The sequence below is a fragment of the Halichondria panicea genome, chromosome 7 (assembly GCF_963675165.1).
Source record: "Halichondria panicea chromosome 7, odHalPani1.1, whole genome shotgun sequence".
Lineage (NCBI taxonomy): Eukaryota > Metazoa > Porifera > Demospongiae > Suberitida > Halichondriidae > Halichondria > Halichondria panicea.
This window is the reverse complement of record NC_087383.1, coordinates 5360507-5377700: the sequence shown is the minus strand read 5'-3', so window position 1 is coordinate 5377700 and position 17194 is coordinate 5360507. Positions and strand designations below refer to the sequence as shown.

At 43.4% G+C, this 17194-nt stretch overlaps 3 protein-coding genes and 1 long non-coding RNA gene across 5 annotated transcripts in view; 2 read left to right on the top strand and 2 right to left on the bottom strand.

The window, feature by feature from the left end:
* Nucleotides 1–1449: 1449 nt before the first annotated feature.
* On the bottom strand, nt 1450–5887 carry LOC135338984 (uncharacterized). The gene is made up of 3 exons (XM_064535071.1): nt 5802–5887; nt 2070–2181; nt 1450–1928 (listed from the first exon to the last, which is right to left on the bottom strand). Exons 1-3 carry the CDS (start codon nt 5885–5887, stop codon nt 1578–1580), a joined length of 549 nt encoding a protein of 182 aa, XP_064391141.1. The 3' UTR covers nt 1450–1577.
* LOC135338306 (uncharacterized protein K02A2.6-like) lies at nt 2152–10718 on the top strand. The gene is made up of 2 exons (XM_064534390.1): nt 2152–4370; nt 4809–10718. The coding sequence occupies exon 2, from the start codon at nt 6625–6627 to the stop codon at nt 10549–10551; it is 3927 nt and encodes a 1308-aa protein (XP_064390460.1). The 5' UTR covers nt 2152–4370; nt 4809–6624; the 3' UTR covers nt 10552–10718.
* Nucleotides 10719–11244: 526 nt separating this feature from the next.
* On the bottom strand, nt 11245–12914 carry LOC135338310 (zinc finger MYM-type protein 3-like). The gene has a single exon (XM_064534404.1). It carries the CDS (start codon nt 12856–12858, stop codon nt 11413–11415), a length of 1446 nt encoding a protein of 481 aa, XP_064390474.1. The 5' UTR covers nt 12859–12914; the 3' UTR covers nt 11245–11412.
* A 1913-nt stretch (nt 12915–14827) lies between these two features.
* The window catches only part of LOC135338693 (uncharacterized), a 28549-nt gene continuing 26182 nt past the window's right edge, over nt 14828–17194 (top strand). Inside the window, exon 1 of one of the 2 annotated variants that reach the window (XR_010395731.1) lies at nt 14828–15269. This is a non-coding gene — a long non-coding RNA (uncharacterized LOC135338693). The remainder of the gene's footprint in view (nt 15270–17194) is intronic. The other variant, XR_010395732.1, reaches the window with a different exon arrangement.

Genomic DNA, 17194 nt, shown 5'->3' with positions numbered 1-17194 from the left:
TGAGTGTGCATGTACACATACATGCATGTAGCGAGAGTATGCATAGTGAAATTAAAATGTGTCAAGTCATCTTGACATACAGAACTACCAGAGATTGAAGAGAAGGGGATATAAAACTAGATCACGTGAGCTTATTGTGTGCTCAATGTAAAACAGAGTAAAAAGTTTAGGCTCTCCGCCTTGCTATAAAAATGGCGGTAAATAAAACAAAACAGGCCCACAGGAAGCTGGATGACTCACTTGAAGAATTATGATCATAATAATTGACTAGCCACAGATTGTTTGGTGGCAATAAAATCCAAAACCCTAGATATTGGCTATACTAGCATTTGTGGGACTGTAGCAGAAAGCAAGTTGGTTTTCACAAGATTAATGTATTCTATGTGCTGGTGCCTGTCTCAAAGGCTAGATCGCTCTGATGCTGAAAGTATAATCGATTTTTAGTGTACAATTTGCAAAATTTTGCTCCAGGACAAGTACAAGAGGTCAAAAAAGTTGAAGTGATCGAACAAGCTGTCTCTCGGCTTTTAGCTGAGGAGCTCTTGCACTTACTCAAATATCAACTTTTTTCTATATGTAGCAGCAAGTCCAGAGATACAGTCCCACAAAGTATTTTACATGATTTTACATAGAACTTGCAGTAAAGACAATGTGCTACGCCCATTTTGGGTAACACGGATTGCGTCATAAAGTTTCATATCCCTCTCTCTTCAATCTCTGCTACTACTTAGTGCAACCGACGAGTGTTATCTAAATGTGCCACAGGTCTAAAAAAGTGCAGCGTGGTAATGAGCCCAACCTACAGAATAAAGTACCAGAAGAGTACTTTATAGTGTCAAACGATGAACTGATGAGACTCAAGTACATACTGCTGTACAGGCGGGATGGAACAAGGAGGTCCGTAATAAGACACTTTTTATATAATTGTAACCCAAGCACCATAACCAATGTATATTGGAAGATGTGTATGTTACATCCTATGCAGGTATACTGGGCAAAGTTGGCTGTGCAACAACATATTCATTGTGGTGCTTCTACTGTATGTTCTCTTCATAGTACTGATTGGAACTCTGCAATCAGCAACTTTTCAGAGATTTTATAGAAAGTTCATGTCTATGTGAGTGACACAGCTAGTGCATGAATTCACAATCAGTCAAAAATAATTATGCCTCGGTGTGCATGCGCAAGCGAGGTATACAATACTGTGTTGGTACCAGTGTAGACTGCCACAGCTGCTCAAAGCTGGAGTTGCAATTTGGTTCTCGACTATACTTTTTCAGAAGAGTACATAGCAAAACCAGAGCCGGAGGAAGTAAATATGAAGTGGTCAGGCCGGACCCATAAAGGGGGTCCGGGGAAAAAGTTGTTGGAATGGTGCTTGCTGGCGCATTCTGGTGCATTTTGAGTAATAATTATTAATTTTAATGAATTTGAAAATTTTGAATAATATTTAATGAATTTGAAAATTGATATTTTAATTGACAAAATTAATATTGGTACGGGTATAAAATTGAGGTTACAAAAGTGAGGTTACAAAAGTGTACACCCAAAAATACTGAGACGGTGATCACTACTACCTACGAAGTCATTTGCACAGAATCCGTAATTTCTTTATGTACGTGGAGGAGCATTAAATGGTTCGAACGTGTCTGGGTCATTGAACTTCTCAAGTACGTCTTCACTCGTTTTAGAGCTGAGAAAGAGTGCTCGCTAGTTGCTTTTGTTGCTGGCATGACTAAGATTAGTTTCATCAGCTTCACAACTTCAGAGAGGAGCAACTGAGCTTGATCTAACTCAATGAGAAATGTACGGATCATGGAGAATCGAACAGGCTTCGTAGACTTCGTCTTCAGATGTGTCTTGAGGAGAGAACCTTCCAAATTAGCACCATACAATTTTAAGACTTCTTTCAGTCGATCCGTTTGCTGCATTTAGTATATACCAGATTTGAGTACACTTTATAACCTGGCTGGTCAAAACGAGCATGAGATTAGGAGATCTAAAGCTTCAAAATATTGCGCTCAGAACTGGTCTTCCACAGTAACTGCATAATGTGGCACTGTTCCTTAATCAAGTCGTGCTGGAGCTCTTCGCCTTCGAGGAAGTGCTGGTTCCTCAACATCGAACTCGCTCTGCTTAGTTGTCACCATTTGCCAAAAGATTGTGAACTGAGCATCACTGCTGCATCACAGGTGAGGTAAGCGGCTTCAGCTGCTGACAAATCCTTGTGCTGTAAGGTTCGACTGAAGGTTATCAGCTAAACGTAATAGCCACTCACCCAGCATCACTCCAAAGAGGAAATCAAACTTATCGAGCTGCGCTCCTATGCCATTCACCCGAGCATACACCATCTCAGCAAAGCTCTCCAAACTGGTCTGAAGCACAGAGTAGTTAGCTAGAACGCTAGCTAAGGCGTCAGCTTTCACAGTCCATCTTGTCGGACAAAGGGTACAGAAGCCTGCATGGATCAGAAGCCATTACCTGTAAAATCTCATTCGTATTTCATGGCTGGTATACTTATTACTCTTTCATTGCATCCATCTAGTTAGCCTACCATCAGTTTCATCTTCAGATCTTAATGTCAACAATTGAATAAAATTGCCATCTGGCTCACCATCACCTCTAAGTGCTCAGTCCTTTTCGAGCAAGAAACCGAATACTACTGACAAAGCTTCAGAAAACAGGCACGATTAACTTGCTTCTCACCAGCTAAGAAAGGGATTCACCAACATCACTGTGTGTGGCCGGAATGGTGATCATTACATTAACTGCTTGCTTGTGACAGGTTGATCAGAATTATTAGCCAGTTTTGGTACCCTCTGGTGATGAAGGCGACATCAGCAGTGCCACAGGTAAGTTGCTTGGTTTTGAAAGCACTGACACAAGTAAAACAGAAAGCACGCTCTGAACAATCATCCCAGTGTAACCAATTCCAGTTCCAACTGATGCCTTAGATGTCTTCTGCTGGTTTGGAGAGGCACCAATGTCAGGCCGGAAGGAACTCGAAAGACATCTTGCAGCTATTTTTAATGTTAACGACCTTTACCAAATAAATATGTGAAAAGTGGTCAGGTATTGGCCTGAAATCGAGGCTAGCCTGACCATAGATGAGGTTTAAGCTTGGTTAAACCATAGATGTAGGAGAGAGGGATTGGAAACGGAAGTAGATTTCAATGTACTTCACATATGACCTCGATAAACATCCGCGCCTCGCTTAATGAGGGTTAATCTATTCCCCAGGAACTTCGCGGGTAACTGAGATTATTGCAAATCTAGGATTTTATGAGTTGTCACTAGTATTCTGTCAAGTTTTCCAGTATCCAGTGCAACTGTGCTTTATCCCTTTCCTTGCCATTCGTGAAATCTGGAACAGGAGCGTCTTTAGGTCGATCAATTAGTGTGGATCCGGCCTCACCACGCCTCCATGTCATTCTATTAGTCTAGATCCGGCTAGCAATTCTAGCTGGGACTCCCAGTTCTAGCTCCTTTTGTTTAGCGTGTCAGAGACTGGGAGAAGATGATTGGCACTCCCTGGCTCCTTTGGATGTACAGCTGTCCAGATCCCTAGAACATACCCTCCATTCTGACGAGTTATCAGTGCATAGCCATAGGGTGCTTACTAGATTCTTGCCAGCCAGTACAGTTCAAGCTACACACAGCACCGCTCAACTATTCTCTACCTCATTATCTAGCTAAATCTGGTCCAACTAGACAGCAGACACAGCTAGTTAATTCAGTAAAGCCAGGGGTAGCCCTACTTCTACGGTTGTTCAGTACCCACGGTAACAATTCCTCTGGGCTGGGCTAACTAGTTGAGCCACGCCTCCCAATTCTCAAGGCTAGGTACATGTCTCTGTCTAGCTGCTTCTTCAGCTTCTTGCTCAGTTTTGTGGCTTAGAGAAAGGCCAGCTACTCAGGGGGAAGAGTCCAGATGAAAGTCTGGCAGCCAGGTGACGTCCAAACGGTCAGTTATTCTTTCCACCAACTTTTTAATCTAGTCTAGTCCTGCTTGCACTGCTACTACTACTACTGCTACTCTTCTTACTACTACTGCTGCTACTCTTCCTAGCTAGTCAAAGGTTTCTTTTTTTTTTTGTTTTTTTTTTTAACTACATATGCACAAAGAGACATCAAAGCTTACATCAAAGGACACAGATTTTTAGCCTACTTGACTGATAAGGCCGTTACCTAGACTACAGTTTGTTTGTCAGGGAGGAGCTCACATACAACTTCATCTAATTCATCATAACGATTCGTTACCGTTGTTGTAATTTCTACAACAGATTGCCAAGGAAAGAGTTATATAGATAGTGAATAACCATTATTCAAGCTCTATTTACCGTTGCAACTATCTTCTTCATTGAATTTAGGTAAGTTTAATCTTGTATTGTACACATTTATCCCTTTTTCTCTGAAATGATTAATGTTTAGGTCGTATACTTCAATATGCTTGTTGGTAAATCATGTGGTATCACCCCAAGCCAAAGAAAATTAGTCATACATCAGCTGGCAGAATTTAGTGCTAGAAAAAAGTTGAATTAAAGAGCACCACTAAAGATCCCTTTTTTGGGAATACGCTAAGCGTTACAGAAATTTTAATTTTAGGCATACATTCCCTTATGATTGGTGATCACCCCAAGAGCATTAGTTTTGAATCAGGTGGATGTATAGCTTTTGTGTGCATGAATGTGTAATCACCTATTTTTACCTCATAATTGTTATTGGCCCGGTAGTAGATTGTGGTGAAGGGCCTGTAGGCCCGAGATATTTAACTACTACAAATGCTGTTTCATCTATATTTTATATAGCAATACCTCGCAAGCCAAAACTTACTGAGTATGCTGAAGAAAAGAAGACAGAAGAATACCCCTCCTCTCTACACCCCTACACGTCACCGCCCTCGTAAATGTTATCGGCTGTTCCGGCTATATATACACCCTTGTATACCTCACCAGCTTCTCTCCATCTAAGACTGTCTGATTAGAGTGCTAAACTAATCATAATTATAGCTGTAATAATCATTTTTATCGTGTAAGTTTTTGTTAATGTTGTTCGGTTTGATCCCACTCGTTTTACACTTAGAAAGCAACTGGCAGTGCTGTGGAGTGTTTTGCTGTCTCCAAGTGTATGTAATTATACTTAATGAATTGGAAATTGAAATGTACGCTCACCAGCCTAGTATATATAGAAACTTCGTACAATTGATTCATCAAAAGTGAAAACAATTATTAAGAAAGTTACATGGTGTATTATGTATCTTGTCGTATGAATGATCATGGTTATTGCCTCAAACTAGTGCACTTCTTGATGGTTTTCTTTTTCGTTGGCAGCAAAAGAGAAGCCTCTGACAGTCACAAATACATTCACAATTTCAGGGAACTAAGCATCCTCTGATGATTTTATATCTACTGTGAAACAAGTATCCAATACCACTAGCTCTGCATATTCTCCTTACTATTATACCATGTACCAATGCACTGTTGATTGTGTCTCTTTCCCTCTTCTTCACCGCTTATGCAATGAGTTTTCCTCATTTGAGGCAAGAAAAGAAGACAAGAAAGCGAGGCGCGGATGTTTTCCGAGGCCCACTTCCGTTTCCAATCCCTCTCTCCTACATCTATGGTTAAACATAGTTAATATTGGTGAGCTCACATGCAACAAAGCCATTAGCGTGGGAGTACGAGAAATGGGATGTGGCGTCGTACACACATGCGCAGTCAGTCGGCCATGTGCATGCAATTACTACTTCTGAGAATCTCTGTGACTTCTCTATTTCTCGATTCTCGGTCGTATAATTATACCCCTGCGTCTCTCGGGCCATGGCCACGGGATCGTCCCCTGGATTCTCACAAGAGCAGCTGGAGTTGCCTGCATACCAGGCGGCCATCCAGCTACTGCGACCACCAGAGTCGGTGACTACTCCACCAGCCCCAACAGGGTCGGGGCTACTCCCAGGGACTATCTCACCACCCTATCTCACCACCCTATCCCACCACCAACATCAGGCGACCACCTAGATAGATGTTCACATTGCGGGTAGCTAGAACACTTGGATATCACAGTGATTCTTTGAACCGCCTCGCCTGATTAAGACTTGCTATCTATTCCGATGGCTCCACACGCACTTCCGATAGCTGCACACTCTGCGTAGTTAAGGCCCGGGTCTGGCTGTAAATACCAAAATTTAACACTATGTTCATACTGCTGTATTATTTGCAATATACAGTGTATGCTGCATCAAAATGATCCAAAATGAAGCTCAATGTTTTCTTTTTCCAAAAAACTAATTAGCTTAATTCAATTATGCTAATTAGCCCCAAAAATGGTGATGACGTCATGCCACTTTTAATAATAAGAACTACAAATGCGGCCATGAAGATGCTAAGATCATAGATTGAAAAGGAAGGGGATTGGAAACTGTAAGGACTAGAACTGTGAACTATGAACTATGTATTATTATTATTATTTATCCATTATGTCATGTTTATTGTTTCCTGTGTTCTGAGCGTGCGCCGCTCGTTATCTTGAGTTATGTAACCTCCTCGTGTTCTTGATTATTTTTAAGTAAGCTAAAGCTAGCTATTACATTGGCGACAAGGATCCGACCTACCCATTCTACCTGCCATGGCTACACATGGCACTCTGGGACCCTTCGACCTCGCTTTGGGCGACTGGAAGTCGTACGTCGAAAGGGCCGAGCTGTATTTTACAGCGAACGATGTGGACGACAATGGCAAGATGAGGGCCATCCTACTTTGCTCCTGTGGTGATGTAACTTACCGACGCATTAAGGATGTTCTCTCCCCGCGTACACCAGCTGAAGTGACGTTCAGGGACATTTGTACTGCCATGTCCACCCATTTGCAACCTCAACCCTCAGAAATAGTGCAACGTTTTCGTTTCAACACTCGAGTTAGGCAGCCCCAAGAGACAATAGCAACTTATGTTACACAACTCAAACGTTTGGCGGAGAGCTGCAACTTTGGTGACGCAGCCAGGCTCAATGAGATGATAAGGGACCGCCTAGTATGTGGCATTGCTAACGGGAAATGGCAACAAAGGCTCTTGGCAGAAGAAGGCTTGACTTACGACAAAGCATATAAACTCTTGCTCAGTTTAGAAGCCTCAGAAAAGGAAGTTAAGGATTTAACAATACCAGATGCCACTGCGGTACATCAACTCCGTCCATTCCGAAAAACCTCGGCTCCTACCTATACCGAGAGAGGAGAAGCACAACCTTGCTACAGATGTGGAGGAGAACATTCCCATAGTAGTTGCAGGTTCAAAGACGCAGAATGTAGGTACTGTCACAAGAAAGGCCATATTGCTGCAGTTTGCCGCCAGAAGCTGAAGAACAGTAAGCCATCGTCTCGACAGATTCACACTGCAGCGGGACAGCAAGAAGAGGAAGAAGATTTTCCGGAGTACTCAAACCTGATCGATCGTATTACGACACGTACACCCCTGGGTGACCCCCTAATGGTCACTATCGAGATTGAAGGGATTCCTGTTAAGATGGAAGTGGATACTGGAGCCACCCTGTCCATCATGAGCTACTCAACATTATCCTCTACCTGGCCAGAAGCCCTTACTCCAGAAATCAAGCCAACTCAAGCCAAGTTGCGTACGTACACTGGCGAAAAGATAGTGGTAAAAGGGGCAATTGATGTGAAGGTTAAATACGGTGGGCAAGAAGCAGAAGTGTCTCTCATCATAGTGGATGGACAAGGCCAAACACTGCTTGGAAGAGACTGGTTACAATATTTACGGCTGGACTGGGCCACGCTCAACCAAGTAACACAAAAGACTAGTGAGTTGGAAACATTGGTGCACGCTCACTCTGCTCTGTTTTCTGAAGAATTAGGGCTCATTAAGGGTACCACAGCTCAGCTCTACCCCAAGGAAGGAAGCAAACCTCGCTTCTATCGGGCTCGTCAAGTACCGTACGCGATGAGAGAGCCAGTAGCCAGAGAAATTGATCGTCAGGTTGCCTTGGGCATACTAGAACCTGTGAAGTTTTCGCCCTGGGGCACACCTGTCGTACCGATACGCAAGAAAGATGGTTCCATTCGATTATGCGGCGATTACAAAATCACAGTCAACAGGGAAACAATCACGGAGACTTTCCCCCTACCTCGAGTAGAGGACTTGCTGGCGTCCCTGGCCGGTGGAACAGCTTTCTCTAAACTTGACCTCAAACAGGCCTATCAACAAGTTGCCCTGGACGATGAGGCAAAACGAATGGTCACGATCAACACTCACAAAGGGCTCTATCAGGTGAATCGACTGCCTTTTGGAGTGGCCTCTGCACCATCCCTTTTTCAGCGGATTATGGAAAACCTCCTGCAAGGTATTCCGGGAGTGTTGATCTATCTGGACGATATTCTTGTCACAGGAAAGACAATTCCTGAACACCTTCAAAACCTGGACGCTGTCCTCACCCGGTTAGAGGAAGCGGGAGTGAAACTGAAGCAAGACAAGTGTTCCTTTTTGCTCCCCTCAGTCGAATTCCTCGGACATCGTATCTCTGCAGAAGGCATCCAACCCACCACGGAGAAGGTCGAGGCTATCCACAAGGCACCTGAACCTCAGGATATTACTCAGCTTCGTTCGTTCCTGGGGGCTGTAAACTACTACCACAAGTTCCTTCCAGACCTATCCACGGTTTTGGCACCCCTCTATCATCTGCTGCAGAAAAACACCAAGTGGTCCTGGGGCCCTAGCCACAGCAAGGCTTTCGAAAAAGTTAAGAATCTTCTCACATCCGATCGTGTACTGGCACACTATGACCCTTCGGAAGAGCTTGTCCTTGCATGTGATGCTTCCCCCTACGGAATAGGGGCAGTCCTGTCACATAAATACTCCAACAGCCAAGAGAAACCAATCGCTTTTGCATCCCGCTCACTTGGGGCGGCCGAAAGAAACTATTCGCAGTTAGAAAAGGAGGGATTAGCAATTGTGTTCGCAGTGAAGAAATTTCATCAATATTTGTACGGCAGGCGATTTACCATCACACCAGACCACAAACCACTACAACATATTTTCAAGGAGACCTCCGCAATCCCACAGATGGCATCAGCACGTATTCAACGCTGGGCACTGTTGTTAGGAGGTTATGACTACTCGATATCCTACAAACCGGGACGAGAGCATGCCAATGCCGATATGCTAAGCCGTTTACCGAGTGCAGCGGCACCATCCTCAGTTCCACCCACTCCAGAAACAGTTAACATTTTGGAAACTTTGGATGCGTCACCAATTACCTCCTCTCACATCAAACAGTGGACGTCCCAAGACCCCACCTTAGCCAAAATTCGGGATTCCATTGTGTCCGGTGAACGCCCAAGAGAAGAGATTGCAAAGCCCTACCACAAGGTCTGGTCAGAACTGTCGGTGGAACAGGGTTGTCTCTTGAGAGGAAACCGAATCGTGATTCCCCCAAGAGGACGTACGGCAGTCATGGATTTGCTACACGAAGGACACCCCGGAGAAACTCGCATGAAAGCCTTGGCCCGATCGTTCGTGTGGTGGCCAGGGGTAGATGGAGATCTGGAAAACACTGTCAAAGAGTGTGATCAGTGCCAACGAACACGGCATTCCCCAGCCCAAGCTCCACTTCACCCATGGGAGTTTCCAACCCTTGCCTGGGAACGTTTACATGCTGACTTTGCGGGACCATTCTTGGGTCAGATGTTTCTGGTGGTGATAGATGCCTACTCAAAGTGGCTTGAAGTTGTGCCCATGTCTACAGCCACATCATTCACGACCATCGAGAAGCTCCGTACTATCTTCGCAACTCACGGTTTGCCTCGGATATTTGTTACCGACAATGGAACACAGTTCACTAGCACTGAATTTCAAGCATTCATGAAAAGTAATGGAATCAAACATATTTGCTCATCCCCATACCATCCCTCCACTAACGGCCTCGCTGAGAGAGCAGTTCAAAGTTTCAAAGAGAACATGAAACGACGGTCAAATGGGACAATTGCCGAGAAACTCTCCCAGTTTTTACTCTGGTATAGGTTAACACCTCATTCCACCACTGGGGTACCCCCGGCAGAACTTCTATTGGGAAGACGACCTAGATCTAAGTTAGACCTCCTCAAACCGAATTTGACGGAAAAGGTCCAATCAAAAATTGAAGTGCAGAAAAGGAACCACGATTCCAAGACAAAATTACGATCTTTCAAAATTGATGAGAAAGTGTACGTCAAGGATTTTCCAAATGCAAAGAAATGGTTGCCTGGAAAGATTGTGGATGTTCGAGGTCCACTGTCGTATCATGTTGAACTTAATGATGGAAGAATTGTCAGAAGACATGTGGATGCTGTTCATGATCGTGCAGCTCCAGAGTCGGTGGAGGAGGACCAAAACGATCAAACAATTCCCCCTGTACAATTGGGAAACACCGATACCGAGACACTGGACACTGATACCGAGGCACTGGATACCGATACCGAGAGACAGGCCGAAACCGAACCGCAGGATTCCCCACCGATACGTACGTCTAGTCGTATTCGAAGTCCGCCAGATCGTTACAGTGTCTAAACCTAAGGGTGAGGGAATGTAAGGACTAGAACTGTGAACTATGAACTATGTATTATTATTATTATTTATCCATTATGTCATGTTTATTGTTTCCTGTGTTCTGAGCGTGCGCCGCTCGTTATCTTGAGTTATGTAACCTCCTCGTGTTCTTGATTATTTTTAAGTAAGCTAAAGCTAGCTATTACAGAAACAAAAATTTTTGCGTGAAACACTTCGTGTTATAGGGCGTGGCTAAAACTACAAAGGGATTATTTTATAGTCAGCATGCTCATTACCTGTCTTGGCTGCCATACAATGTGCTGTACATAGAAATGGTGAAAAATTGATCACTTAATGTTGAATATTCTAAAAAGTAAAGAGAATATAGCTCTAAAAGGTCAACTAAGCAACGCAACCACTATCACTAAATAAATACATGCTATAAAAGAAGGAATAGCCCTTACTATGAAGTCGTGAGAGGTCAAGGCCCGTGGTGTGTCTAAAAGTATACTAAAGCAGTTTGAAGGACTATACTGCAAACGTTTATGAACAGTAAAGCTTATCCATGGCATGAAACCATTCTATATAGCACTTAGATACATAATAACCAAGTCAAGCAATGTATTTTGCTGTTTAGGCTTCGCAGCAGGGAAAGAGAAAAGTTGACATGGAGTAATTCAAGCTATACTCAACAAAAACTAAAAACAGATTAGATCCCATTTGAGTGTATTTAGCAGGGAACTATGAGCTATAGTACCGGTACTATAGATTGCTCTGGGCTACAAACTACAACATTAACAGTTTATTATGATTTACAATGACAGTAATAACAAAATAATTATAAGAGCTAGATGATTGTAGTCCAGTAACGTAATAACATAACTAATGGTTGAGAGAAGCTCCACTGTCGACGATGGACCCGTGGCTGTATTGGTTGATGTTAACTTGGCAGTTATGGAAGTTCATGACTGGAACAGATGAGTGAGTTGCAATGTTCGTTGTGTTTTCTGCCAGTTTCGTCATTTCCACATTGAAACTGGTTTCTTTTTGTGCAGATAAAACTCTGGATACGGCATTCTGTTGCTTCTCACTAGTACGCTCGTACATTCGTAGACATTCCAATGAACGATGTCCAGTTCTCTCTTTGATGATTTTCTCTGGAACACCAGCATTGTATAGCTCAGTAGCGCCTGTTGCTCTGAGGCTATGATTTGTTCTTCCCAGAATCCCAGCAAGAGTACACATGTCGTTCACCATTTTGTACAGTTTGTTTCTTCCTACAGGGACACAAGTGTACCATGTTTGAGATTCGAGTTGGACATTTTCGAGGGGACGGACGTAAAACAAGTCGGTTTCGATAGCTTTTCTAGGAAGCTTACTGATGTACAGGTCCAGTAGGTAGCAATGGCACCTTTCTCCAGCTTCATGAACTGCTGCTATGAAGACAGTTTTGTTCTGCAGTTTTAACTGGCCTAGTCCACCTGCACGGTTTTTGGATGCATTCTCGGTGTATCTGTAGCCTCCGACTTCTCTTTTCAACTGGGATAGTTTAAGTTCACGATGCTCGTTTCCTCCTCTCAGGCAAAAACTTTTGCCATTTGAAAAGAATACAGCACGTTGAAGTGATACAGGGTCTTGCACACCCAATACTCCAGATGACCAAAGTTGCTGCTCTTCTTCCTTCGAAAATGGCTTTGCTGTTTTCTTCTCCGATCCAATACCTTCCTTCCTCAATGTTCTGAACACAGAGTCCATGGTGTTCTGAAGAGTGACAAAGTCGGCATTGTTTCTTGCAAAAAAGTTTGGACACCTCTGTGGATCAACAGTTCGCATGTATCGAAGGAGGCCTGACATAATGCTGTGCAGAGTAGTTGGAGGATAGGATTCTCCAGTGACCTTCCTGGTCTCGACTAAAAATACTGCAAGCCAATAGTTGAGCTTCTTGGTATCCATTTCCTCCAGTAGATTTTCAGGACACTTCTCCAGTTGGTCTTGGCTGTTCCTGTTCTTCAACCAGCAATGGAAGTTTCTTAGAGACCATGCAGTTGCATCTTCTGTTTTCTTAGGAACAAAAGGCGTAGACAGCTTAGTTAGTTCAGCTTCACTTGCTGTAGAGAAGCGCTGCATAGACTCTAGCTTAGGTCTCTTCGGTAGGTGCTCGACAGTAGCAGGAGGAGCCGCTCGCTTCCTGGGCTTGCTCGCACCGCTTGCCTTAGGTTTCTTTGTTTCGAGAGTAGGAGGAGTAGGAGCAGCTAGCTTCCTGGTTGCAAAGCTGGGGGAGGAGCTGGTTTTGTGGGTGGAGCTATGGCTATCTATCCATTCGTCCATACCGATATTAAACTGCAGTGGAACAGGCCCGACTCGAACTGTTCTTAGCAGAGTAGCAGAGAAGCAGAGATGGTTTCGAACATTTCAAAACAAATAATGCAGTTGCTAGGTTGGCTGTTTATATAGGTTGACTGTTGCTAAGCTAGTGCATTTTTAGTAGCCAATAGGTTTTGGGATCTAAATCAGTTAGAACATGTGCATTCGGTATCTATGGTTATAGTGTCCCTCATCCCTCGGGCTAAAGCCCTCGAGCTTTGGGACACTATAACACATAGATACCTCATGCCCATGTTCTAACCATAACGTAAAGACAGCGGACTTAGACAAGTTAGAGCTTGTCAGTGGTGTAAACTTACTTCTCTAGAGTAACCTCCCAGCCTCTGAGTGATCGCTAGTGGATAGGAGAGCTAGAAACAGTTGAAATACAACCAGAGTACGGTCAAAACAAAAATAATCGCGATCGCGAAATCATAACGCGGAGTGTTTCAACCATTTACACATGGAGGCCTGGTCGTTTCCAATCCCCTTCCTTTTCAATCTATGCTAAGATCAAGCTTCAAAAACAAGGCTAGATGAACTTATCATTGCTAGGTACTAATATCCGGCGGGGGAAGAGTAGGAGTTACTGTATTCTTGAGATACACAGCATAGCCTACCTCTAGAGTGGCTGTCAGAGCTAAAGAAGCCAGTATAGCTAAGGCAGTTTTGCACATATTGACTTCCCCCGCTGGAAATATAATCATGACAACCTACTCTATCTTTTGAGGGCCTAAACAACTAGTCTTACCTTGTGCAAGTCCACCGCATTTGTTGCTAAAGATTCTGTACAATAGTTCCAGCAGCTAGCTAAGCAAGTACCTTGACTTCTTCTTGACATGTGACATCAATTGCAACGAAAACATTAATAATGGTTATGAATCTCATTAACACTACATAATCTACATCATCTACATTAAATGTTGGTAATGAATAAAATTAATCTTATCAGTGCCTGACCCAGGCCTTAACTACACAGAGCACTGCCGGGTATAGCTTGGCACCGGCTATCCATTCACACTGCCAAGGGTATGCATTGGCACCGGCTATCCATTCCACACTGCCAGATATAACTGGTTGTCCACGCCGATAGCTGCAGGGGGCATTGGCACCGGCTATTCATTCCGATAGCTCCAGATATACAGTGCAACAACCAAAGAGAGTAGAACTTTTGTTTTTTTACGTTTTTGTGTATATCTTCTAAACGATTGGATCAATTTGAGTGCAGGTACTGAAAGTTCAACTATTGGCGCTTCCAGTGGACCACCACCTGTTACATCATATGACATCATCATTCCAAAATGACTGCTAGAATATGTGTACATTGGAAAATATGTTAGTCATGGAACTATCTTATATGTTTGAGTTAAGATCTGAAATTTGTTTTGCAAGTACTTCATTACCTTGCACATCTTTTGAGCTCCAGCGGAAGTGCAGGCTGGTAGTAGGTTCTGAGATACACAGAATTTTGTAAATTTTTAGTAGCAAATGTGTTAGGCATTGATTTTTTGAGTTTGTGCTAGTTAAGGTCTGATTTTTGAGGAGCATGACTGCAATAGTATACTTTTCATTTGTACTACCCATTCTCTTCTTTGCTAGAGCGGCCCCTTCTTGTCAAAAATGGTGATTTTGCCCATAGATTGAAGAGTTAGAGGGATAGGAAACGGAGTGGTGCACGTGATGATTTTACATTGAATCTGCAGTGGAGCCTCGAAAATTATCCGCGCTACGCCCTATGAATGAGGCTATTAACCACATTTTTGCCGGGTAACTCCCAAAGCTGTGTTTCCTCTAGACATCATCTCTTTCAGCAACTTATAACACGCCTAGTCCATGAGCCACGTGTAGTACTTGCTAATGACTGACCACACCCAGTAAAGTTATATGTTCCCAAGAGCTATTGGAACATGTAACGTGTAAGCGTGCTGGTTATGACTACAAGTAGGTATAGACCTTGAAATATAAGTGAGTTGCACGGACTAAGCACAGTTAGTTGTAGTTTATTATGCACTGAGTGTAGAAATAGATATTGTTGTGATGGCCTCGATTAAACCGCAGCGTAGCGCGGATGTTACTCGAGATACCAACCGTTTCCTATCCCTCTAACTCTTCAATCTATGATTTTTTGCTGCTCTTTGCCCGTTTTTGCTGACGTAAGCAATGATATTCATTGATTTGTGACATCACTTGTCTTTATTTGCTACATCCAAGCTCATGTGATGTCTAACCTGCAACTAGTCTAACCTGCAACTACACCTAGTCATAATGTGTCACAGGGGCGTGGCAATTTACACTACTACGCAACAGAAACCAAGAAAATCACCATTTTTGACAAGAAGGGCCGCTCTAGCAAAGAAGAGACTGGTCTAGCTCCTGTAAGTTAGTACAAATGAAGTATACTATTGTAGTACATGCTCCTCACCTTAACTAGCACAAACTCAAAAAATCAATGCCTAACACGCTACTAAAAATTTACAAAATTCTGTGTATCTCAGAGCCTGCACTGCTCAAAAGATGTGCAAGTACTTGCACAACAAATTTCTCAAACATATGTGACAGGCTCTGGGAAAACCAGACTATTGGAGCAGAATTTAGTATTGAGCTACAGCTAAATTTATGCCTACAGTATAAAATCTCAAATAAAATGTTATTGATGTATAAGTATCTACAGTCCTTCTACTACCTCTCTGTAAAATCTGATGCTCTAAATCCAACTCTTTCCATCGAAACGCTTCGTCCAAACTATCGCTATTACCTTATTTTTCCTAATTAAGCAATCTTTGAGAGCCGTTTTTCTCGATACTACATTTTACGGCTTCGAGTTTCCAACGCGCATAACTCGGGTATGAAACTAGGTATGTGAACACTAAGCATATCATTGTGTAGGCAATGCTCTGCTCTATCACTTGGTACATTAATCACCAAAATTTTAGTCTGCTCCAATAGTCTGGTTTTCCTAGAGCCTGTCACATATAAGATAGTTCCATGCCTAACATATTTTCCAATGTACACATATTCTAGCAGCCATTTGGAATGATGATGTCATATGATATAACAGGTGGTGGTCCACTGGAAGCGCCAATTAGTTGAACTTTCAGTACCTGCACTCAAATTGATCCAATCACATTTAGTTTAGAAGATATACGTAAAAAAACAAAAGTTCTACTTGTTGCACTGTACATGTAACTGAAATAGGGCATGGGCACCGGCTATCCATTCCGATAGCTTCGCATTGCCAGATATACATGTAACTGAAATAAATTAATTAAGGGCATGGGCACTGGCTATCCATTCCGATAGCTTTACGCCAGTAGCTATCCACTCCATATAGGGTACGGTTTGGGCAATCACTCCATTGGCTATCCATTCTGATAGTTTGCTGCCAAGACATACAGGTCCCAGGCGAGAGCCTGATGCCACTGGCACTGGTGGCAACCCAGACAGCCGAGGGGCCCACCCCCACCCCATACCACCACTGGCCGCACTTCTACTGTCAAAGACAGTTAAGAAGATTGAGTACTCGACTCGGCATCGGGTAGACCCCACCCACCTGTTCAGGCAGTGGGCAGAGCGGTATGCACTCATGGCAGGGATCCTCACCTCTCGCTTCCCCCCTGCATTGTTCACTTACCTTCACTTACCTAGGGATTAATTATCAAACTGGGGCCTACGATAGACAATATCGTCGGAAAACCCTGGATCTGAACTGGTTCAACGAGGCCTTCACAGGCCGGGCCAAGACACTCCCGTGGTGCTAGCCTCCTTCACAAGGCCTCAGAAAGGAGGCCTGCTACTGACTGTTTGCGCATGCGCAAAATTATTGGACCGTAATGTTTCCATTAAACTGACATTTTACCCGAAAAATATCCTGAATAACGCATACACACAAAGAACAACACTACATACACAGAGCTACATACACAGAGCTATATAGCTAGCTAGCTAGAGACATAGCTGTACGTTTGGTTACAGCATGCTATTTCTTCTGATAGAGTCTACATGTAGACTTTCACCAAGGTTAGTGTCAGATGGGCGTGGCCTGTCCATATAGGCTAATGTCAGCCTTACTGTTGCAGGCTGTGAGTTCTTTGTTAACATAGCAGGCAGCTATTAGAATGCTATCACACGGGCTAGAAACCTTCTTCTCCACTTCCTTTAATCCACTTCCGTTCGTTGTGACGTCATGGTTTTACTGAGCATTTGGTTTTACTGAGCATTATACAATGATATCCGGAGTCCCCAGTTTCTGGGGATTATGTGGCGCATGCGCAAACAGCCGATACCAGGACCTCTCTTCGAG